Genomic DNA, 22,417 nt, shown 5'->3' on the forward strand with positions numbered 1-22,417 from the left:
ACAACTCAACACACAGATATGTGGCGCACGTTTGCCGCGATTAAGAAATCTTCGCGAGAAGAAAAGGCCAACCGACTCCGACCGAGCGTGGCGGCACACTAAGCACACTCTCGCACGCCGGAAAAACCACGAAGAGCCAGCCAGCCGCCCGAACTCGAGAAGATAGTCCAGTGATCTGGATCTGGGGGATCGCGCACGTGCACGATGGCAAAAAGCTCTTCCCACATCGCCCGATTAATGGGATGCCAGCCACTGATACCAGCAACCCATTTATGTGGCACCAAATCAAGTTGAAGCAAATCACAAGCCATACGCAATTAGCAAATTACCCAGCTTATAGTTTGTTAAACTTTTAAGAAAATCGAAGATTGCATTGAATATTCCTAAAACAAACTGAGAGTCGATCCTCATTTATGTTCTTATTCTAGAATGTCACAATGGTTTATTTTGTTTAAATTTCGTAAGAGCTTAGAATAACTTAAACAAAAGTATAATGCCTAAGATTTAATCTGGCCTGCCTTTATATCAAAATACATACTTGATTTTAGAGTGCTTAAAGATTTCACTACTGGCCATAACTCGTATTATTCTTTGGATTAATATTGATGTAATATCCTATTAGGAAAGTATCTAACCATTTAACCATCTAACACTGTCATAACAATTTAATGTCAATATAATTCTTTCAAATCCTCTGTGCAGATCACTGGTAATATAAACTGATGACTTGTGTACTTGACTAACACTCTTTTTTACCTAGAAGACATTTTAGTGAGCTAGCAGCAGTCAGCGGTGGAAACAAGCTCCATGGAGGACCTAAACGGAGGAGAAGTAATCGCAGCTGCCGCACATGTCGTATAGGTGTCCCGAAGCGGGTTCGATGAAGAATCGTAGGGCCTGAGTGCACTGAAGCTCATGGCTGGCGATTTGCTGTTGTAGCAGCACCTGAAGCTGTTCCATGCTCGCAGAGTGCTCGAAGCGGATTCCACACTCGCAGATGAAGGCACCTTTGTGGTCGCGTAGGTTTTTAATCTGGCAAACTGGGCACAGGACATCCTTTTGCTGCTCATCTGGCTCTGCATAGAGCGTTTCCAGGTTCTTTTCGCCCAGGGCATACCACTCGTTTACATCTGAGAGTAGCTCCTGCAGGATCAGCTCCTCCAGCTCCACATCCTTCTCCAGCTCACTGAGTTCCAGGCGCAGGATTTCCCTGAGTTCGGACTGAAGAAATTGGTTGTGGTTATTGATGGGTTTACTATGGAGAATTCTGTGCCTTACCAGTTGGATTTCGCGATTGGCATCCGTGCATCTATTGCGCGTTTCAATGATTCGCTTGCGGTATTTCTACAGGGTATTACGTGTTAATATATAAACATTTTTTAAAGGTAAATCGATGTCTTTACGTCTCGCAGCATTTCGCGTAGTCTCGGCATTTGCTTGCCCATCCGCTGTCTTTTGGCCACATCTTGAGCATGACGCTTTTGCTCCACGGAGGTGTGATAAACCGTGCTTTGGGTGGAGTTCATTGCAGCTAATTTAGGTATATTAGTAATCTAAAAAGTATAGGGTATACGAAAATAATGTAATTTAAATCTAGCATATAAAAAACAACTGTATAAAATAAAGAGTATAAAACACAAATTAGACAATATAGGCATGCAACCTATAAAACATCTAAACATCTGTATTAATGATCATAAAAGCTGCATAAACCGATTAATACATCTAGGGTTCATTGTTTCAACCAACTAAATTAATTAATTTATCGTTAATGTAATGATATCATAATTTATGAATTAATATCATTGAAATTAAAACAAATGTAAATCATGAACATTGAATATGTGTATAAAGCCTATGAAAACAGCGCGTATGGTGAGCGACCTAAGCACCTTTAAAACACCTTTAAATACCGTAACTGGTGAAAGGCAAGCCAGAATTGTTGAAAAACCCACCTTTATTGCTAAAAATCCGCGCAATCTGCTGTTGCTTCGCTAGAGGTGGTATTTCTTCGATAGCCCGCACCACAGTTAAAGTGACCAGTTGGCCGACGGCGCGCGTGTCACGCTGGCGCGCATTTCGCAACACTAAAAGCAGGGTTGCACCGATTTGACAGCTCGTAGTTGGCGTATAGCACGTTTCCGGTCTTTCTTTCCCTTTTCTTTATCAGCGTGTGCAGTGACTAGTAAAAGGTTAGTGCGGTATTTTCAATAAAAATACAACCGAATGTAAGAGGAAACCGCTCAAATGGAACTATTTTCTGCCGCCCACAGATGCCTGCTCCGGTCGCCAAGAAGCCAGCAGCGAAAAAGCTGCCCGCCGTGCCGGAATCGAAGCTGAAGTTCAGCAAGAAACAAATCTCCAAGCGAGTGGCCGAGTCGAAACGTCGCCTGAAGAAGGCCGCCGTGATTGCCCTGCGCAAGAAGGAGAACCTGGTGCGCGCCGAGAAGTACCAAAATGAGTACATCAAGTCGGAGCAGCGCGAGATCAAGCTGCGTCGCTTGGCCAAGAAGCGTAACCAGTTTTACGTGCCCGCCGAGGCTAAGTTGGCCTTTGTCGTCCGTATCCGCGGGTGAGTCTAGTGATCCTCCACCCAAAAGCCACGCCAATTCATGCTCCCAATCCCATTGCCCACAGTATCAACAAGGTGGCACCCAAGGTCCGCAAGGTTCTGCAGCTGTTCCGTCTGAGGCAGATCAACAACGGTGTGTTCATCAAGCTGAACAAGGCCACCATCAACATGCTCCGCATCGCCGAGCCCTACATCACCTGGGGCTACCCCAATCTGAAGTCCGTGCGGGAACTGATCTACAAGCGTGGATTCGTGAAGCACAGCCGTCAGCGTGTGCCAATCACCGACAACTTCGTGATCGAGAGGAAGCTGCGTCAGGCGCACAACATTCAGTGCGTTGAGGATCTCGTCCACGAGATCTTCACCGTGGGTCCCAACTTCAAGTACGCCTCCAACTTCCTGTGGCCTTTCAAGCTCAACACCCCTACCGGCGGCTGGCGCAAGAAGGCCAACCATTATGTCAACGGTGGCGACTTTGGAAACCGCGAGGACCAGATCAACCGTCTGCTGCGCAAGATGGTCTAAGGACTCCTTTTGATGTATGTGCTGAAACGACAACTGCAGCGGTTCGATGTAAACAGTGAGAGAAATAAAAGTTACTTTTATAAACCCACGAAATGCCGTTCAGTACAAAAACGCAGTGTTTTCGATTCAATCCGCTGATTTCATCTTTTCGAGTTAAATTGGAAAATATAAGTGAAGTGAGGACCTTTTTAAGAAACATACAGGATTTTATTTTTCAATGTATATCCCGCCAATATATTTATACATTTTTTAGAACTTTGTTTAGAAAAGAAACCTGTTGTTTATTTTTTTTTTAAATGCTTTTACTGCAATGTATGCAATACTCAAATCTATATAATTTGAAAGCATTCAGTAAGGAAGTAATAGTATGCACTATAATTTGGCCCATTATTTGAAATGAAAACAGGATTCTTGTTAATTTGTCTACGCTCTAGATTGTTTATTGTTGTTCTGGTCAAATTTTAAGCGCGCTTAATGCACAGCACTTAAATGCAGATAGCAAGCTAGATTCAGGGTGCCAGGGTTAAAAATCGTTTGCCAATGTACGCTTTATTGAATCATGGTTTGCCTTTCAGCTGGCAGTGGATTTTAATAGTATTTTACACACACAATAGTCCAAAGCAGTTCGCAAACAAACATAAATGTAGATTCCACTAGCATGGAAATTAGTCAATAATCGGGGGGAGCTGCTGGCACCCTTTTAAATGTATAATTTAATTAATCGTTACCACATGATGCACATGCCGTTGTCCGCTGTAAGATTCCCGCTTCTACTGGTGTCCACCTGCCTGCGTGGTGGTCACGTGAATGTTCTGCACCAGCCGCTGGCCCCAGTACTCCTCCAAATCGAATGGCTTGAAGTTTTTCAGCTGATTATCGGATTCGTTGCAGTATAGCACAGGTGGGCCCTGTTCGTAGACCTGGTGAGAGAGCAAAGCATGAAGAGCGACCGACAATTTCGACCGGGGACCGCAAACCTTAATGGTTTTCACCTACAAAAAACTCTTGAATACCTTCAAAAAAAAATACGGATTTTACTCAAAATGGATGATTTTCGTAAGAAATCTCATAAGCCCCCTTAAAGTAACTAAGAAATGAAAAGTAGCATTGCCACTTACATTGGCCTACGCCCTCAAATATTCTAGTAGCATAAATTTTATACAATATTTCTAAAGAAGCTCTTGATGCAAACTGTGTAGGAAGAAGGAGTAATCAAAATCGAAAGTAAATAGTTAAATTCCAGTGACAGTTCACTATCCTTTCCCATTTCTCAAAACAAAAGATCGGAATGCAAAGTCTGAATAACTAGTAAGTGTTCACGGTCCCTGTTGTCCGCGGGCAAGAAGCGAAGCAGGGTGAAAAACGGGCGGCCTTCTGGATCCAAGTAAGCTGCTCACCTTGATCCATGCCTCTCGGATGTATCGGATGAGCTCGTCGTGCTGCGAGATCGGCAGGCTCTGTGGTTGCTGTTGCTGCTGTTGTCCGGCGGCGGACGCGTAAAGCGGATTGCTGTTATTGTGGCCACCAACGGACGGCGAGTTTCCGGCACTGTGGTTATTGTATCCCGGCGAATTGGTTGCCCCCGCCGCCGAGTTGTTGTTGTGGTGGTGATGGTAGCTGTGCGGTGCATTGTGCCCACTATTCTGCCGCCTTATGTTGTAGGGATAGCGTCTATAAGGTTAAAAATAATAAATTAAGTTTATAGAACGAATAGCTCCACTCATTTTATGAGAGCAAAACCTCTTTCTATTTTTAAAACTAATCAAAAGTTTGGACAATATAATTATTATGAGTTATGGTTTCATAAACGAATTACAAGATAAATTATTATTTTAATGCGTTTGAATATCATGCTTGACATCAGCAAACTTTAGTTGCAAATATTTTTTCAAAACTCTGTCTAAAAGTATGCCGCAATGTACATATTTGTTGTGCTGTATTGGAAGAAGAAATGTTTAAAACAATGACCTACTTTTATCAAAAGATTTATCTAATTTATTGATTTTAAATAAAGCCCCAAATGAACCGAATTACATACAAATCCTTAAACTCCGTATTTAAAATTTCTAACTCAGTAAGATCATTATCCATGGCAACCGTATACTACTAATCAAAATAGCTAATTAGGAAGGCTTCTTTCCAAAATATTTTCAATATTTAATTCTCATTTTAATATATAAAAAAATCCCAGTAACGGTTAATCGGCAGAAAGATCGCACATACATACAGACATGCCATGTATATACCCGTGGATGTGCGTATGTGTGTAAACACAGTCTTTTGTCGCTTGACGCACACAGGTTATTTTCGAGCGAAAGTAACAGTTTTGGGTGTGGGCACTGCTAAGCAAATACTTTACCCGTTATTTCGATCCATATTTCCTGGTGCTAGTGTAAAATTAATCTTCCCCAGTTGTCTTGTTTATCGCCGAAAATTTATTTATATTCCGAACAAATCTTTTCTCTTCAGTCGCAGTGTGACCGCGACTCAATGGTCCAAATAAACCAACAAATTGTACCAAAATACTGATTTACCGTAACGAATACCCCTAACGTCATTAAAGCCAAGCTTATTTAAATGAAATAAATAAAATGTTATGTGGTTTGAGTATATTCTCTAGGGAAAGATACAGTGATAGTAGAAATACAAGCATTTTAGCATAATAGCTTGTTTAATGGTTGGCATTTTTGTCCATAATTTTTCCGTTAATCTTCCTTATTTAAACGCTATTTATGCGAAATAATTATTTTACTCCGCGTTAATAACTTTTAAATGCATATTTTGTCTTCCTTTTTTACTATCCGAAATTACATCAAAAAATAAACTTATATGAATTCAATGGCGTGCTGAAGTGATGTCATTTTTATATTTTTAAAGCCCCTAAAAAATATTAGGTCAAACATTTTAGTCATTTATTTGGAAGTGAGTCAACAGATAATGGAATGTACATTTATATTTTGTTATTTAGTTTTCTTTTTGCGGATAAATCCGGTTGGACTCGTTCCGGATGCCATAGTCATCAGTACATTTATTTTTGTAAAATGCATAACATATTTTCAACTATCTCTAAAGTAAAGAAAGTTTCACGTACATATATTACAATACAAGAAATGATAAAAGAGATAAAAGTATTCCATTTACAGGTCATTTACAATAGTTCAACACGTAGATCTAAATAATGATGGTAAAACGTGCCATTCATCTTGAGCATTCAATTCTTTACACCAAATTTCAGCGCCTTTATCCAATTAAACTTATGTTGCGCAAATCCCACTTAGTTCGGGCTTCGTAACACTTGCAAGTAGCAGAGATTAAAGTCTTTCCTATTACACACATATAAAATCTTCAACCGTAGTCGAATGAGTTAAGCTGCTCCTGCACCTACAGTTACAGTGGTTTTCTAAATAGTTTGGCGTGCCTTTTTCTTTGAAAAAGGACTCGATTTGGCAACTCACGGCAAGTATTCCTTTAGCACACTCATAGATCATCGTCGCCGATGCCCTCAAACGCCCCGTTGGCCACACGTGCTCCATTGTCCACCACGTCGTTGCGGAAGAATACGGCTCCGAAGGTGCGCGAGGTGGTCAGCCGAGGCTTGGATCTGGTCGCCGAGTCCTCGGACAAAAACCTAACTGGCGGCGTTGTGGGCGCAGTGGACGTAGAACACGAGGAGGATGCCCACGTCGACGTGGAACAAGTTGAGCTGGGCGTTGATGAGGACGACGTGACTGCATTCTGCTCCTGCTCTTCGTCTTCGTCCTTTCCGCTGCCACAGCCCCGCTGTAACAGCTCGTCGACCATGGCCTGCAGGCATACGGACATCAGCATTGCCTGCTCACTGTTAATGGTTATCCAGCGCAGCGTCTGCTTGCCAATCAGATACTCAAAGGCCAGCTGAAGGTGCGAGGGTTGCAGCCTCGATTCTAGAGTGTTGTGTGTGACGCTGACGCGCCACGACCGCATCCTGGTTACCCGAAACTTCGTCTCGTAGATCTTAACGCCATGTGCCGTGCGCAGGGCCAACTCCTTGTTGCCAATGCTTATCAGCGCCATTGTGTTTGGTTCCGGATAGTCCACCTGCGCCTCATCAAACTGCAGGCAACCGTAGGAGGGCAACTGACGCACCAGGTCCATGTACTCACGCGCTCTTCCTTGCAGCTGCAGACTGTTCAGTTGGCGACCCTCGCCGGGCGTACAGATGACAACCCACTCGCGGTTCACATCCGCTACGGTCTGATTGTAGAGCAAATTCAACGCCACCTTGCTCCCGGTCAGCTTGGCGTCTCTACTCGAATCCCAATAGCAGGTACGGAGCAGCAGCTCGCAGGGCTGTACCTGCAGCCGCGTTATATACGGCGACTCGAAGTCTATGAGGCGTCGCACCAGGTGCAAATCGCCGGATTTCTTTTGCCGCCGCACTAGGAACAGGCAGAAGAAGCGCACCAGCTCCTCGGGTAGCTGGAGCTCCCGGCAGACGCTCTTGAGCAGCGCACTAGCGTTCTGCTGTACCGAGCAGCTGACCAGGATGCGTTCGCCCGCCGGATTCGTGTACACCTGCACTTCCAGCTGCTGTTCCTCACAATCGGTGGCTACCTGGCCCTCGGCAAGGGCAGTATCCAGTTGGGCGCGCTGCAGGAACTGCTGCAGGTGGACGGAACGGGCCAGTCGGTTGTCCTGGCCCACCGCCTGCAGGTACTGCTCGAGGGAGCTGCGACGGGCCTCCAGTTGGCCACTGGTGAGCGGCAGGAGGCGCTTGGGAGGAAAGGGCGGCAGGGGGACGCCCACACAGTGCCTGCGCAGCTGCTCGTTCAGCGAGTGCAGCTGTTTGTAGCGCAGGACGCAGTAGTGGATGCCGTTGATGTGTATGTTGTACGCCGTGTAGGTGGGCGAGGAGCCCAGCTCCTGGGTGTCCGGTATAGAAAAGTGCATCCTGCTGCTGTGCCTCGGCGCCCGGCCAGCGGATCACACCTGCATTGTCAAGCGGCTCCTCTGCATGCGCAGCAATTGCTCTCAAATTCAATTAATTCGCAGCTTCAATTGTTCACTTTTCGCCCAACTGTATGACCATGCTTCCAACGTCGAAAAACACCATGCGCTTTGAAAATACCAAAAAAAAAAAAAAACGGGCATCCCCGTTTCCAAATGGAATATCTTTAAAAATAAAAATAGGTAATCAACAACATATTTTCTGAAATATATCATCAACTAATATGCGTACAACTTCAATAATATTTTCTCAAAAGCCAGAAATTTATATTAATTAGGGTCATTATAGAACGCTTACTGAGTTTTATTAATTTTATTAGATATATGTATATGTACACCTAAACATTGGTTTGTAGAGGCACAGAAATAATATTCATTATAAATTGTGTGAGTATTTAATATTGATCCTATACTAAAGAATATGGTTTTAAATTGTCAGTCGCTAATGCAGGAAGGATTGAATTAAAATTTATTATCAAATTAGTATCAAATAATATTATTATAGGCGATCTCATCTAACGAACCGTATTACAAGTCAACAGGGTACTGAACTTCTCCTTTTAGCATAACCACGCCCGAAGGATTTACCTTCACTTTGATTTTGGTGTTGGGATATAAAACTCCATAGTCAACGTTTTCGTATAGGTCCTGAAGGAAAATAGATATAGTATGAGATCAAAAATATGCTCTGTCTTAGGCCTAGTTATATATTTACCTCCACTCTGTAGCCAGAAAAGTTAATCAGGCCCAGTTCTTTCAAAGTAACTGAGATATCCGAAGGAGTTCCATCAGTTCTTCTATTTACGAAGGCGATTGCGTAGGAATAAAAGTTCTGGTAGAGCGGTCCAATCGGTCTTGACCAAATCTCAATGCCCTTATGTTTATAAATCCTTCGCCCTTGTATTCCAAGTGGATCCTGATCCACAGCGATTATTTTTCTATTCTGTAAAATGTGCTTAAACTGCGGACGAATCGTTCTTAAATCAACCGACATCAAAAGTGGAGCGGCCAGAATTGACCAAATTGCGAATTGTGTTTTCGCTTGCTCATAACTTAGTCCAAAATTTCCGATGATCAACTGAAATTGAGATAGGAAAAGATGAAAAAAAAACAACTTATAGGTACAAAGTAATTATACCCACCATGTCTGGATCGTTCCAGTGCCCAGGACCTGCGTTAGGCGCTATTAAATCCTGATTATTACCATAATAATCGATTATATTCTCCACCGATGCCCAGGAGTCCTGGATGTCGTCATAGTTCCTCCACAGGTTGCAGTGCGTTTGGATGGCCGAGTAGTTTGGCTGTATTCCAGCATATATCTGATACACTGGCCAGCTGCAAGAGTACACCATCGATTTGCCTGTGCTATTCAGAAGTCTTCCGAAAGTGGAGTAGCCATGATCCATATCATAGGGCAGCGCATAACAACCGTCTAGCTTCACGTAATCCACATTCCAGTCCGCGAATTGAAGAGCATCCTTCTCCTCATAACCAATTATGCCCGGATATCCGGCACAAGTGTAGTTGCCGTAGTCCTCGTAAATTCCAAACTTGAGGCCTCTCGAGTGAATCTTTAGTGGCGAGTTATACATAAACAGAATGGCTATCAGTTAATTTCTATACTCACATAATCAGATAGAGCTTTAATGCCGTTGGGAAAGCGTTTACGGTCAGCTACCAATTTTCCATCATGACTGCGGTGTTTTTCTAACCAGCAATCGTCGATATTTATGTATTCATAGCCAACAGATGCATAGCCATCCGCCACGACAATATCGGTCATAGTTTGGAAAAGTTGTTCACTACAAATAATAATACAAATAATGGTATAATTTTACTAAGATAAACCTTACAAGCAGTGGCTTACCTAATGCAATTATCTGGATCGTTCACGCAGTCCGTATTGCATCGAAATCTCTCCCACGAAAGCCATCCCATTGGAGGAGTTTTGGCGAGCCCATTGTCCAGGCATTTACACAAGGTGCTACTCAGTAATATAATCCAAACAAGAGCTAACATAATGTCTAAAAGGAAATAAATTGAATAGTTTTTTGCAAATGTGTTATAATAAAAATAATTTGTTTGGGTACTGCACCAGCAGTTTGTAGATTGCCTTAGAGCGTTTTTTAAAAGGTTTTTATACACATATCCACATCTGCATTCATAATTCAGTTTATATATTTGTTCTTAAGGAACTGCGTTTAAATTTTAGACTGCAAGCAGTCTGGCAACGCCGCACTGTAAGCCAGGCTTACAGGTTCGTCGAACAATGGGCCAATTGAAGAGCGAAAAAAGAGAAAAAGGTCTGAATTAGTAGAAGAGCTGAGCTGGGACTATATGTGGAACGATATGGTTCTCGGTCTATTGTAATCGAGATATAATGACAACAAAGGAGCACAGCTTGATAACAATGGAGCTGTATATTAATTCACGACATGGTGTTAGAAATGACCAATAAACGTTAATTTGCAAGCTAAAAAGCTGCTTTTAATTAATAACTAAACTATGACACTTGAACTGTTAATTATGAAGTTTGGATCATTTTAATGTATATACATTTACTCACTCTCTGCCAAATTTGAATTGTAGTGAATTTCATACGCACATACACTTAAAAGAAAAAAATAAACTAGTTTGTGCATAGAAATGTATAGTACATACCAATGATTTCTATTTGTATATTTGCAGCGCAATTAAGTAATAGCGTTTTTCGCATTTGAGCCGGTTTCTCGAAGGTAATGGCAACTTATGGGCTGCAGCTTAAATCCTTTAATTTTTAATGTAAATTAAAAAGTTTGCAACGATTTTATTTAACTCAGATCGGTTATTAAACTAATATTTTTTGTGGACTTCAGTTTTAGGCGCTGTAATGCCATTTTAGCCAGTTAGATAAAACTCCAAAAGTAAATATTATATGGCGGTGGCAAATGAAGACATTAAGAACTAAGGCACATAAATACGTATGCAAATGTATATATATACACAAAACAACATAAAAAACCTGTTTTTATGAGAGTAATGTGCTTTTACTACTTGAGTTGTGAGGGTTGAAGTTGTATATGTGATAAAGTGCTCATTTATTACGCTACTGCCTTTAAAACAGCTTTAAATGCATTTAATATATATATATATGTATATTTATATATGTTTAAAGCGTTCTCTACGGCAGAATAAACGAGTGGACAACAGATTTGTTTACATTTTATTCGACTTAGTATACATCTAGAAACAATATATTATATTTATATTATATTTTCACCATCGATGAGCTTAACAATATTTTTGTCTCTAATAAATTGGCATTTTTGCTCGAATTGCTGTAACGATTCCTCCATCTTAAAGAACTCCGAATTGATCATTTTATTGTTTTTACGGATTTGATTCAGGAATATATCCATGGGAGACGTATCTTCCTCGGAGAGTACTGCAAAACACAAATACATTTTTCATGATAATAATAACAATATATTATATTTTATACAAACCTTCCTCAGTTTGTTGCACTACAGCCGGAGTTCCAGTTGAGATGGTGGATAGGTTGGAACGTCCAATTTTCTCGCCGCTTTCCACAAACCGAGCGATATCATTGCGGAATTTCTCGGGTATTAGAAATAGCCGATCAACATTCCCCTTTTTGTAACACAGATAAGCACTCTTCATTTGAAACCATTTTCTTCTGATTTGGGTTGGCGACTTGTTTGGAAAACCCCTTTTTTTCATCTGATTGGCAATTTGGATGAAGGTGTACTGGGTGGTGCTCGTGGACAGGGCTCCCTGGCAGTTATTCACTTCCTTTATCAAGTCGAGCATGCACTCTATTTCAGCAGAGACCCAAAAGTTACGTTTCAGTTTCTCAGACTTCATGATTTGACAATATTTCTGATAACAAATGTTTTTTTATCTCAAGTTTGTTGTTCTACTGCAATAGTGTGACCGAATCAAGAGAACTTTTAAATATCTGGAGTGATAGAACATACACGAAATTCGCCGCTCAAAATGTAACAAATTTGAAAATCAGTACTTTATTTCAATTCGAATTAATGTATTTAATTGTTAATATCATAACCCATTTTTTTTTTCATTGAAAAACAAAATGAAGTTTATGAATAAATGTTTTAAATGAGATTCGGAAAAACTTATGAAAAGAGCCGCGATTTCAAAAACAAATTTTTTGAATGCTGTGCTATGGTAATAAAAGTTAGTAAACAATTCAGAAGAGTAAAAAGATTACCAACAAAGAAGAAATATTAGAATTATTTATTCTTAGGAACAAATTTTAAATGAATAAAGTTCAGCTTCTATTTCTGATAATATATTTTATAAATTTAAAACGTTATATTATATTCTAATATTTTTATTTAAAACTTAAAATAAACAGCAAATGATTTTAGTATATACTTAAATATACCATTTTCGTTGAGCTTGACAACCCTATTTAGTTCGCATGCCTGTTGCTCTCGTCTTTCGTCTGAAACGTTTATAAAATATTCCCGGGAAGCAGAACTAATTTAATCACAAAATAAGTGGCACAAGTAAGAACAAACGACTAAAAATGATAGCATATATTTACACTTCGATGTTTTAATCGAGCACCAGACATTAACTCGAATGTGATTGTTTAGTTTTCTTTTGAAGAAACGTGCTACGAAGTGTAAATAGATGGACTCCAAATACTTTGCCACCAGCAAAAATGATGCTGGTGGCCCATCGCCTGTGAAATTCTCCATCAAGCGGAAGCACGATGCCATTGCAAACAGTCCCATTCTGGAAAAGAAAATGCCTGTGGCCCAAATCAAGCAAACAATAGCTCCCATTCTATTGACCAGCAAAAGAACATCCATTGAACAGCACCAGCGATCACTGCCCGTGTTCAATTGCCGCCAGCGAATCCTGAAGGAACTGGAACTAAACGACACCGTGCTGATCATGAGCGAGACCGGATCGGGCAAGACCACCCAAATACCGCAATTCCTGCTGCAGGCTGGTTACGCCAAAAATGGAATGATCGGAATCACTCAGCCACGCAGAGTGGCGGCCATAACAGTTGCTCGTCGCGTGGCTCAGGAGTTGAACGGAAACATTGGCGACACGGTGGGCTATACGGTGCGATTCGAGGATGCCACCTCAAAAGGCACAAAAATTCGATTCCTTACCGACGGCGTTTTGTTGCGAGAGTCTATTAAGGATCGTCTACTGCTCAAATATTCTGTGATCATTCTGGACGAGGCTCACGAACGAACCGTGAATGCAGACCTATTATTCGGGATAGTCAAGGATGCCCAGAAGGAGAGGCGGAAGCAAAAGTTGGGCAACCTAAAGGTAGTGGTTACCTCGGCTACGATGGATATCGATCACTTCGGCAAGTACTTCAATTGCAAGGGCTTGTACCTGGAAGGCAGGACGTATCCCGTCCGCGTGATGCACACCAAGGAGGAACACGAGGACTATATCCACACCGTGCTGGTTACCCTCTTTCACATACACCGCACCACTCCCAGAAAGTAGGTATTATGATGGAGTTTAAATACATTTGAATTCCAAATGATGCATATGTTTTCTTACACTTACTGATTTATATATATATTTATTACAGCCATGACGTTTTGATATTCCTCACAGGACAGGAGGAAATCGAGTCATTGGCTCAACAAATTCGACAGCTTGCCAAGGTATGTCTATTCTCGTACACCTTACATATTGCACATCATTAAAAATAAGTTGCTTGTTATTTATTTCAGATTGACACGACTGGAACAACGGATCTCCGCGTCTTCACGTTGTATGCTCAGTTATCACAGGGCAAGCAATTGGAGTGTTTTGTGCCGACACCGGCTAACGTACGCAAAGTAATATTGGCGACAAACATAGCAGAAACGTCGATCACCATACCTGGAATCCGCTGTGTGATTGACTGTGGATTCGTGAAAGAGAAATCGTTCAATACCGCCGACGGACTGGATGTCTTAAAGTCAGTTCGGATATCTAAGGCTCAAGCCTGGCAGAGAGCAGGACGAGCAGGTCGAGATGCGGATGGAACTTGTTATAGGGCGTACACAAAAGCGGAAATGGACTGCTTTTCAGATGCAACTCAGCCAGAAATCCTGAGAACGAACCCAACGTCAATGGTGCTCCAGCTCCTAGCCTTGGACATCGATTGCAACAATTTCGACTTCCTAGACCCACCACTTGAAGAAGGACTGCGGAGTGCGTATAAGAGCCTAGATGCCCTGGGAGCTATTAAGACTGGAACAGTCTCATACATAACGCCTCTGGGCCGGCAAATGGTGCAGTATCCCTTGGATCCGAAGTATTCAAAGCTACTGCTAACTGCATCATCGTTCGGCTGCATGGAGGAAATTCTGAGCCTCGTGTCTGTTCTCTCAAGCGATCACGTCTTCGTCTCGAATAGCGACAAAAACGAAATGGCTGCACTAGCTCATGCCAAGTTTCAGTCCAAGCATGGAGATCACTTGACGCTACTGAATGTGTTCAATGCGTTTACGAAAACCGAAAAGCCAAAGGTAAATGTTTCTTCGTTAAAACCTTGTTAGGCAATCACTACATTATTTTCTTTGTTTTAGATGTGGTGCCATGACAACTATTTAAATTTGCGTAGCCTAACCTATGCCCGAAATGTCCGTCGACAATTGACGGAAATAAGCGAGCGTCTACATTTGGCTCTGAATAGTTCGGATGACATTGAAATGTTGAAGAAATGCATTTTAAATGGATTTTTTGAAAACATTGCAGTTTTGCAACGTGATGGCTTCTACATAACCGTTTCCGGCAACATCAGGGCCAAAATTCATCCGTCGAGCGTTCTGCATGGGAAGTACAAGCCGAGCTACATACTCTTCACCGAAATTGTCCAGACGGAACAAACATTTCTCCGCCAAGTCACGGAAATATCCATCGAATGGATTAAGGAGATCGTGCCGTTTGTTAAAAACATACCAACAAGATGAAATAAAGTACAAAACTATTGAAAGAATGTCCTGGTGTTCTCGTTTCCTTTTGATTGGCTTCCTTTTTCAATAATTTCTATTCATCATAAAGTTTAGTTTGACCAGATGAAAGGCGTATTATTTCTTTGGTACTCGAATCTTTTTTATTTTGGTTACGAAATGATAACAATAAGTTTAACAAAAAATATATCAAAGGCGACTTTCATTTGTTATTATTTATTACCTTAACCAGTTAACATTTAAAATATTTTTGAGATTAATTATTACAATACAACTATGGGATTGATTTATAGTATTCCCGCTAGTGCTGTCTCGTGTTCAGCAGCCGCCTGACTATGATACCTTAATCTAGCGTTACTTACAGGAGCCCCTGAAAGGTAGGTCAAAGGATTAATAAGTTGTATGAAAGCAAATTAGGAGTTATCACTACTCACCAATATAACTTAATAGAACGGGCAGAAAGATCAACCCGTGCGCCGCCCCAATTACCACGATTCCCAAGTACATGCGGAAATAAAACACTTGGAATATCTGACTTTTGGCAAAAGCTAGCACTAGTATGCCCGCAAATTTGGTTAAAGTAATTCCGGAGAAAATGGAGCTGCCCATTTTCGATAAGCTATCTGCTGCTCGATCGATTTGACTAACTGATTTTGAAGTGGCGAAGCTGTGCACCAAGTGCGAACAGAATTCCACAGATATTCCGACAGCCATAACAAGATTTACTAACGAAACAGCGTTCAACGAAATGTTCCAATAATACATAAGGCCTCCTAAATTAACAACAATCATAGTTATCGTAATGACAACAACTAATGCGGAATGAACGTCGAAGCCCATCAAAACAAATGTAACAACAAATATGGAAAGAACTGAAATACCCATGCTCTGAAGCGTATCTGACCACATGGTTAGGTATTGTTCGTAAAAAACATAGAATACTGAATAGGGAAAAACTTCTACCGTATGGGCCGATGCCATAGGAACTCCATTGGCCATAAGTCTGCCCTGCAACATTTTCGTAATATTTGTGGATATTTTCCTAGCCGACTCTAAGGCCAGAAAATAGTCAGCCGAGGACTTTAGTATGGTGTGGTAGGCCATAAAATATGACGCCTCAATGTTCAGTCTTTCATGGCTGTTGGAATACCGAACAGCACCGCCATATGCGGCATGACCGGCCTTGGCGCACAAGTCATCCGGATTGTCCTTGAGGAAAAATGGCAAATACTTTTCAAACTCCTTTTCCTCCGGCCTTAGAAGGGAATTTTTCGAGATATTACACCTCAAACACGAAGTATCTAAAATATGAAGAAAATCATTAGATATTTGCTGTATTCAACTATTGATTTTCTAAACTCACCTTTATGCGGGCAAAAGTCTCCGGAATCCTTTTTATATTTGCAACAGGACGGCACCACCGTCCAATCAAAGAAGTCATCGATCCAACTGGATGCAGGTCGAGCGATATAGGTTTGGTTAGAGTGCCTACTAGCTAAGTATATCTGCGTTAGGACGCTGTCGTCGTTGCAATATTGACCTGCACACACTAAATTCTGATCCGAACTATTCGTATAAGCTAGATCGCCTTTTAGGACAAAGTACACTGGTGGACCAATGTTTAGATTCTCGTTCAACGATTGAAAATAATGCAAAACGAAACTATCCTGGGGCATCGCCAACTCTTGGTCTAGCCCAATGTCGATTCTTGGCGCAATGGCAATGCTGAAGCACAGCCATGCAAAAAAGATAACCATTACACTAGCGCGCACAATTTTCTTCATCAAAAATGGGACGTAAACACTACTGAAAAATTTGTACAAGAGTCCCTCATTACTAGTTATACTATCTGGTTTCTTGCCTTTGATGAAACAACAAATGTCCATTCGATTTTCCTCCCTGCGCTTGGTATCCAAAGTAAATAAGCTTACGAAACAGGTTATTTGCAATAAAAAGTCAATGATTAGGGCTACGCCCGCGTATAGGGCAAAAGCCCTAACGGCCGGCATATCAGAAAGGCCACCGAGAAAGAAGCAAAAGCTTTCACTCAAGGAAGTGAGCAGCATACTGGGTCCAACCTTGCCGAGTATTCGACCAATTTGCTGCTCAATCGTTTCATTGGGTTTGCGTTGATCGCGCTGGTGAGTTTGGACTAGGATAAAAATGTTATCCACTCCGACAGCTAATACTAAAAAGGGTATAACCTCGACAATGATCAAAGTAGCCGGCAAACCGATGTAGCCGAAAACGCCAACGGAGGACACTACGGAGGCCAAAACGATAATGACACCGCCTATGCCAAGGGTAATCTTACTGTCGATAAACACTCGTTTGAACTCCTTTACGTGCCCCAGCGAAATCGCTATGTACATGAACATTATTAGGTAGGACACCAAAATGGTCAAAACATCCGACTGGGACTCCCGGTTGAGCTCGTCTTCAATCGACCTCTCCGATGTGAAGGCTATGTCCATGTGCTGCGACATGTTGTTTCTCGTATAGTTGGTCATAAACTCAACGAATTTCTTCTCCCACGTTAAGGCATTTTCTAAATCTGTTCTGTTATGGTGATTTTTGACCAGGAATGTCAGAATAAGGGCATTGGCTAACTCGAATTTCGTGTTCCCAGTCAGTTGGTCTCCAGGTGGCAGGAAACCACCAAATGCAATAGCTGGGTCTACGGGACCGCCATAGGGAGCTAGGCACAAATAGGGATTGCTAATGCAACCGTATAAGGCATCCAAATAGGTAACCTACGAACAACCCCATATTAGAATTCGATTGCAGATCAATTAAAGTTATTTTGACTTACGTTGAATCCATTATCCTCATCGTGGTCATCCAATCTGTCTCGGTCATCGCCAAAGTATCCCCAGATCGATTGGACAACGCACATGGAGACATCGATTGCACTGCCATTATTTGACAAAGGTGCGTAGCATATATCCTTTAACTGTGTGCCAGTTGCGTTAATTTCTTTGATGCCCTCCTGCAGATCCAATACTTTGGTTAGAAAGTCCCTGTCAAACACGGGACCAAAGGTGTAGGGGCCGTTTGAGGTATTGTGAACAATCTGTGGCAAGTTCACAGCTTTGATGATTATCTACAAGAAAGTAATAAATAGATTTAACAAGAAAATAATCTCATATCTCAAAAGCTTACCTGTTCAAGCCTATAGAATGGCGAAAACTTGGTATCGAAATACTCTCTCTCCAGTCTGGATTTCGAGTTCGGCGATGCCCAAAGTTTAACCGGATCCGTAGTGATTTCTATAAAGTTAATGCCACACCCCAGAATAACAACCAGAGAAGCTCCGGCAATTAAAGTCAAGCCCGGATTGCTGGCAAAATACGTTCCCCACTTCGTGAAAAATGTTTCCAGAAAAGTCTCGGTGTGGGCGCCAAGTTTTTCAAAATACGAATCGTTTTCGTTATAGGTCATTTCATCGGAAACATCATTGCCATCCACTTGAAAGTTGTCGTCTGAATAAAATAATTTATATTTCTCGTTTGAGCAAGTAATGTCAACAAGTGTACTATACTTTTTTGAGTTCCTGTGTGTATTCAATGCACATATAATAAAACTCACCCATGGACGAACCTTGTATAAATAGAAACGAGCCCATTAGGAATACTATGACTACAACGAAGAATACTGCTGCCATGATGACGAAATAGGCGTCGAGTCCTAAAATTTTGAAGGGTACTGGACGGGGCGGCTCCGGAGGTCCATTGGGACAGGACAGTTCGCAGTCCGAGCAGGAGCACGCGGGTAGTTTGCTCTGCAAACAAATTTAGTACAATATGAAGCCTTCATGTTTCAAAAAGAAAATAACACTTACGCTAACCGCTTGGTTGCAAGGAACGGTCGTTACATTCAGGGGCTTGAAGTTATCGCTATTTGATTTGGGCTCATGCTGAATGTAAGTAATTTGGAAAGGAACAAATGATGTAGAGGCATCGCCCATAAAATTGAACCATTTTGTAGGATTGCAGCGAGATGCTGAATAAGGTCCGCACATTAAATCAAATGCTAATTGACCTGTTTGTGGTACAGAAACCTATTTAAAACAGACCAAAATTGTTCGATTAAAAATATGTATTTGTTATAAGGAACTCTGATGTACCTGAGAGCACGATTTATAAGTCTTGTTGGTGTATTCTGTGGATATATGCAAATCAACAGATGTTATGTAATCGACATCTGAAATAAAGAATATATAATTATTCATAAACGTACAATACGTCGATTTTCTTCGATTAACATCCATTACGCATAATACAACAAATAAATGATTGTGATATAACTGGTACCTTTTTCATTTTTTTGCGTGGCTACCACGTGCATGAATTCAGCTTGCTTTGGGGAGCAGGTGAATTGGCAGATGTGCCGTACCAAGTTCTCCATGCAAGATGGACATCGATCCAATATACTTCCAGCAAGAGCTACATTCTTATTTAGAAGCTCCACCTGCAAGGGCAAAAGTCGTTTGCTTAATAATTATGAGGCGTGGGCAGAGCTAATATTACTCATACCTGATCCTTGTTACAGCAAAATTTGTTTTCACTGTTCTCCAGCAGAAATCCACAGCGTTTCTTCAGCAGCTCCAGTCCAGCAGGTGCCATTTCCTTCGCTGTTCCATTGTACGGACAGTTTTGACTGTGACCATTTTCATTGGTGTTGCACACTCCATACCAAACGCAGTCCTTAAAAACAGGAATATTTTTAATAGTAAAAAACCATTTAAAAAATGCATTGTAGATCAGATAAATGTAAATTAAGCAGTTAAAGAGTCGGTTTTTAGCTGTATCTAATATCGGAGTTAATCTCTTTTTGCTGACCCTATATACATTTTTCAAATTTTAATTTTACTTCGTCAGCTAAACACGTCACCCAGAGCTATGAAAATATATATATATCCCAATTGCCTTGCATCTGGTTTAGCTTACTCACGCATTTTTCAATATTTGTATGCACGGTTGGGGGGATAATGATAAAAACCAAATGTTGGTTACCTGTTTGGATGATTGAATTAGTGTAAAGAGTACAGCAGCGAGGAGGAGGTGTACTCCAAAAGGAGTGGTCCTGAGCGGGGATCTTGGACTCATTCTATCACAATCGCATATCTGTAAAGAACGTTTTTGTTATAGTGGCTTCTAGTGTTTTCTAATTATTTTCTATGTATGTATATCGCACTTAAGGGTCTCAATTTTTCAACCCGTTTATCCTTATGGCGTTTTGAACGACTAAAAACTCGATCAAATGTAATACAAAACGGGAAAATTCAGACTTTTCGCTTATATAAATAAAGTACTGTTCATGCAAATGTTCGTTTAGCCAGATGTAACCGTTTTGAATCAAATTAAATATTCCAGCAAACTATATATATTATGTATGTACATACAACGATGTCGCTGAGCCAAGAGTTTTGGAACACTTGCAGCTCGGAAGTGGGATTAGTAACTAAATTCTATATTGGATTCGAAAAGCAGTAATTCTAATAATAGAAAACCTCCTCAGAAAACAATAACAATAAACTGATTATTGCCACTGATTCATTGGATAATCCCTCCACGCAAATCAAAAATGCCAAAATAAAAGATTTCTTTTGTTTCGAATTTGATTAATTTTTATTGCCAAAACGTATATTTGCAAATAAAAATGTTCGAATTTTCAAAGTACCACATTTTCTGTTAGGTATGAATATGAATAATTATAAACACGATAAAGACCGGTTTAAAATCTGGAAAAAATGTTTTTTCAACTATAAATAAATAAATAAAATAAAATAAAATAAATAAATTTTTAAACAATAAATAAATATTTTTATAGTTGTTTAAAGACGAGCCATATCACTAAGCCAAATGGTAAAAATGTTTTAAAACATCTTACGCCTATGTATGGCACAAGATATGTAAGCCTTATAAGACTCCTAAAAGATAGCACATCCTAAGAACTCGTGGTCCATTAAGAGCAGTTCAAGAATTGTGACCTAATGGTCAGTAAAAAAAACAAAGTACGGGACGACCATTGAGACCATTTGATACCGATTAGCTAGGTTAACAACGTCTGGCCACGGAGCTACATAAGTGGGGTTTCGTCTCTGACATTGAGACGTCAAATTTCGCGCTAAAACGCATTGTTGTTAACTGGCTTTCGGTATATGTACATATGTGCAATATAGAGACGGCTACTGAGAAAGTGATGATGCAACTAGTTGTCCGGTTTTATGGAGGGGAAATTCGATTATGCTCGCTTACTACGTACAACCACTTTGGAAATCAAAAAGTGCTTTGATTGCGTTATTTTCCTTCACTACATGCAAATTTGGCAACCGCATTGGTAAATCGGATCGGGGAATTGGAAATCAGCGGATTGAAAAATTCTGTGCGGGTCCATTCACAATGTTTTATGTATTTATTTAGCGCTTTCAGATAGGTACATATGTGCATGACTTATTGTTAAGCGGATGTCACGGAATAGGCCGAAGATATGGAACTACGGACTGCAAACAGTAATCACGATGAAGGGCACGCAATATAGTATACTTTGCTATCACTTTCACAGAAATCGTTAATTGTAAACATTAGTATTGCGCCGAACCAGTAAAAATGTTTTCTTTGTTCGTGCTCATCAGTATGTACATAGGTATATTATGAGGAATATGTATGTCGCACTGTGTGCGCATTGCAATGAAGTCACCTTAATAAATTCCTTCAGTTAATTAAATTACACGGTTTTATGCTTTAGGTGCGCACCAAGAGCGTTCTTTCTATCTTCACAATACAATTTGGATGCTAAAACTTTCGAGTGGAGGTATATAGACGAGCATATACCCTCAACAAGAATCCGATCTCGGAGCTACTAGACCTCGGTCCCAAAACAGGAGAGAGTGAAAACTAACTGAAATATACAATTAAAACGTAAACACTCCCACTGACTGCTTATCAGACTTAATGGCCAAACAATCGATGGCTGCCGTCGATATGCAGTGATTGGGAATGCATGTTCGGAACATGGAAATGGAACACTCAAAGAATTCAGCGAATAATTTAATACATTATTTATGCATATAAAGTTTAAATAAAATTTAATTTAAATTAAACTTAATTATGCTTATTGTCAAATACATAAATAAGTTTCAAGTTGTATTACTCACCTTGCAGACTGTAATTGTCGGCTAAACAAACGTGTATAGCCAGGTATAAAATGGTACTGAAATAATTTTAATTACAATTACTAAACTTCCAATAAAAATGAAATAATTATTTGAAAAAATAAATACTAGAATCCCCAACAGCTTGTATGCCATAGCCTACAATGTTCTATTTCACTGTTCCAATAATGGTGGCAAGCCCGAATTCTT

General features: G+C 40.6%; 8 protein-coding genes across 18 annotated transcripts; 2 read left to right on the plus strand and 6 right to left on the minus strand.

Annotated features, from left to right (window-relative positions):
- Positions 1-414: 414 nt before the first annotated feature.
- On the minus strand, positions 415-2,052 carry LOC6543210 (RIP-like protein). 2 transcript variants are annotated; one of them, XM_001969371.3, is made up of 4 exons: positions 1,956-2,052; positions 1,404-1,553; positions 1,279-1,344; positions 415-1,221 (listed from the first exon to the last, which is right to left on the minus strand). In XM_001969371.3, the coding sequence occupies exons 2-4, from the start codon at positions 1,524-1,526 to the stop codon at positions 817-819; spliced, it is 594 nt and encodes a 197-aa protein (XP_001969407.1). In that variant the 5' UTR covers positions 1,527-1,553; positions 1,956-2,052; the 3' UTR covers positions 415-816. The 2 variants fall into 2 exon arrangements, with proteins under 2 accessions (XP_001969407.1, XP_026834326.1); XM_026978525.1 differs by having other exon boundaries at positions 1,914-1,984.
- On the plus strand, positions 2,053-3,190 carry LOC6542598 (60S ribosomal protein L7). The gene is made up of 3 exons (XM_001969372.3): positions 2,053-2,192; positions 2,274-2,572; positions 2,638-3,190. Exons 2-3 carry the CDS (start codon positions 2,274-2,276, stop codon positions 3,095-3,097), a joined length of 759 nt encoding a protein of 252 aa, XP_001969408.1. The 5' UTR covers positions 2,053-2,192; the 3' UTR covers positions 3,098-3,190.
- Positions 3,191-3,627: 437 nt separating this feature from the next.
- LOC6543032 (transcription factor mef2A) lies at positions 3,628-5,622 on the minus strand. 2 transcript variants are annotated; one of them, XM_001969373.3, is made up of 3 exons: positions 5,457-5,622; positions 4,495-4,768; positions 3,628-4,017 (listed from the first exon to the last, which is right to left on the minus strand). In XM_001969373.3, exons 1-3 carry the CDS (start codon positions 5,471-5,473, stop codon positions 3,868-3,870), a joined length of 441 nt encoding a protein of 146 aa, XP_001969409.1. In that variant the 5' UTR covers positions 5,474-5,622; the 3' UTR covers positions 3,628-3,867. The 2 variants fall into 2 exon arrangements, with proteins under 2 accessions (XP_001969409.1, XP_026834328.1); XM_026978527.1 differs by lacking the exon at positions 3,628-4,017 and adding an exon at positions 4,399-4,422 and having other exon boundaries at positions 5,457-5,621.
- A 370-nt stretch (positions 5,623-5,992) lies between these two features.
- Positions 5,993-8,190, minus strand: LOC6542217 (sorting nexin-17). Its single transcript, XM_001969374.3, has one exon. It carries the CDS (start codon positions 8,024-8,026, stop codon positions 6,575-6,577), a length of 1,452 nt encoding a protein of 483 aa, XP_001969410.1. The 5' UTR covers positions 8,027-8,190; the 3' UTR covers positions 5,993-6,574.
- A 200-nt stretch (positions 8,191-8,390) lies between these two features.
- LOC6543326 (alpha-N-acetylgalactosaminidase) lies at positions 8,391-11,080 on the minus strand. 3 transcript variants are annotated; one of them, XM_001969375.3, is made up of 6 exons: positions 10,748-11,080; positions 9,954-10,110; positions 9,714-9,888; positions 9,226-9,657; positions 8,799-9,161; positions 8,391-8,731 (listed from the first exon to the last, which is right to left on the minus strand). In XM_001969375.3, the coding sequence occupies exons 1-6, from the start codon at positions 10,800-10,802 to the stop codon at positions 8,612-8,614; spliced, it is 1,302 nt and encodes a 433-aa protein (XP_001969411.2). In that variant the 5' UTR covers positions 10,803-11,080; the 3' UTR covers positions 8,391-8,611. The 3 variants fall into 3 exon arrangements, with proteins under 3 accessions (XP_001969411.2, XP_026835026.1, XP_026835027.1); XM_026979225.1 differs by lacking the exon at positions 10,748-11,080 and adding an exon at positions 10,653-10,741 and having other exon boundaries at positions 8,409-8,731; XM_026979226.1 differs by lacking the exon at positions 10,748-11,080 and adding an exon at positions 10,643-10,654 and having other exon boundaries at positions 8,409-8,731.
- A 191-nt stretch (positions 11,081-11,271) lies between these two features.
- LOC6542075 lies at positions 11,272-12,046 on the minus strand. The gene is made up of 2 exons (XM_001969376.3): positions 11,572-12,046; positions 11,272-11,510 (listed from the first exon to the last, which is right to left on the minus strand). Exons 1-2 carry the CDS (start codon positions 11,948-11,950, stop codon positions 11,329-11,331), a joined length of 561 nt encoding a protein of 186 aa, XP_001969412.1. The 5' UTR covers positions 11,951-12,046; the 3' UTR covers positions 11,272-11,328.
- A 461-nt stretch (positions 12,047-12,507) lies between these two features.
- Positions 12,508-15,077, plus strand: LOC6542946 (ATP-dependent RNA helicase DHX33). The gene is made up of 5 exons (XM_026979291.1): positions 12,508-12,618; positions 12,709-13,587; positions 13,680-13,755; positions 13,825-14,607; positions 14,668-15,077. The coding sequence occupies exons 2-5, from the start codon at positions 12,746-12,748 to the stop codon at positions 15,049-15,051; spliced, it is 2,085 nt and encodes a 694-aa protein (XP_026835092.1). The 5' UTR covers positions 12,508-12,618; positions 12,709-12,745; the 3' UTR covers positions 15,052-15,077.
- A 174-nt stretch (positions 15,078-15,251) lies between these two features.
- Positions 15,252-22,285, minus strand: LOC6541150 (NPC intracellular cholesterol transporter 1). Of its 7 annotated transcripts, none has more exons than XM_026978560.1 (12): positions 22,211-22,285; positions 20,067-20,177; positions 19,587-19,757; positions 19,365-19,521; positions 19,178-19,254; positions 18,893-19,111; positions 18,652-18,832; positions 18,214-18,533; positions 17,864-18,154; positions 16,415-17,804; positions 15,486-16,352; positions 15,252-15,421 (listed from the first exon to the last, which is right to left on the minus strand). In XM_026978560.1, exons 2-12 carry the CDS (start codon positions 20,157-20,159, stop codon positions 15,339-15,341), a joined length of 3,849 nt encoding a protein of 1,282 aa, XP_026834361.1. In that variant the 5' UTR covers positions 20,160-20,177; positions 22,211-22,285; the 3' UTR covers positions 15,252-15,338. The 7 variants fall into 7 exon arrangements, with proteins under 7 accessions (XP_026834361.1, XP_026834358.1, XP_026834357.1 ...); XM_026978557.1 differs by having other exon boundaries at positions 18,640-18,832; positions 22,211-22,261; XM_026978556.1 differs by lacking the exon at positions 22,211-22,285 and adding an exon at positions 21,888-22,058 and having other exon boundaries at positions 18,640-18,832.
- Between the last annotated feature and the right edge of the window lie 132 nt (positions 22,286-22,417).

This window comes from Drosophila erecta, unplaced genomic scaffold (assembly GCF_003286155.1).
Source record: "Drosophila erecta strain 14021-0224.00,06,07 unplaced genomic scaffold, DereRS2 tig00000055-arrow-pilon, whole genome shotgun sequence".
In the NCBI taxonomy this organism is placed as follows: domain Eukaryota; kingdom Metazoa; phylum Arthropoda; class Insecta; order Diptera; family Drosophilidae; genus Drosophila; species Drosophila erecta.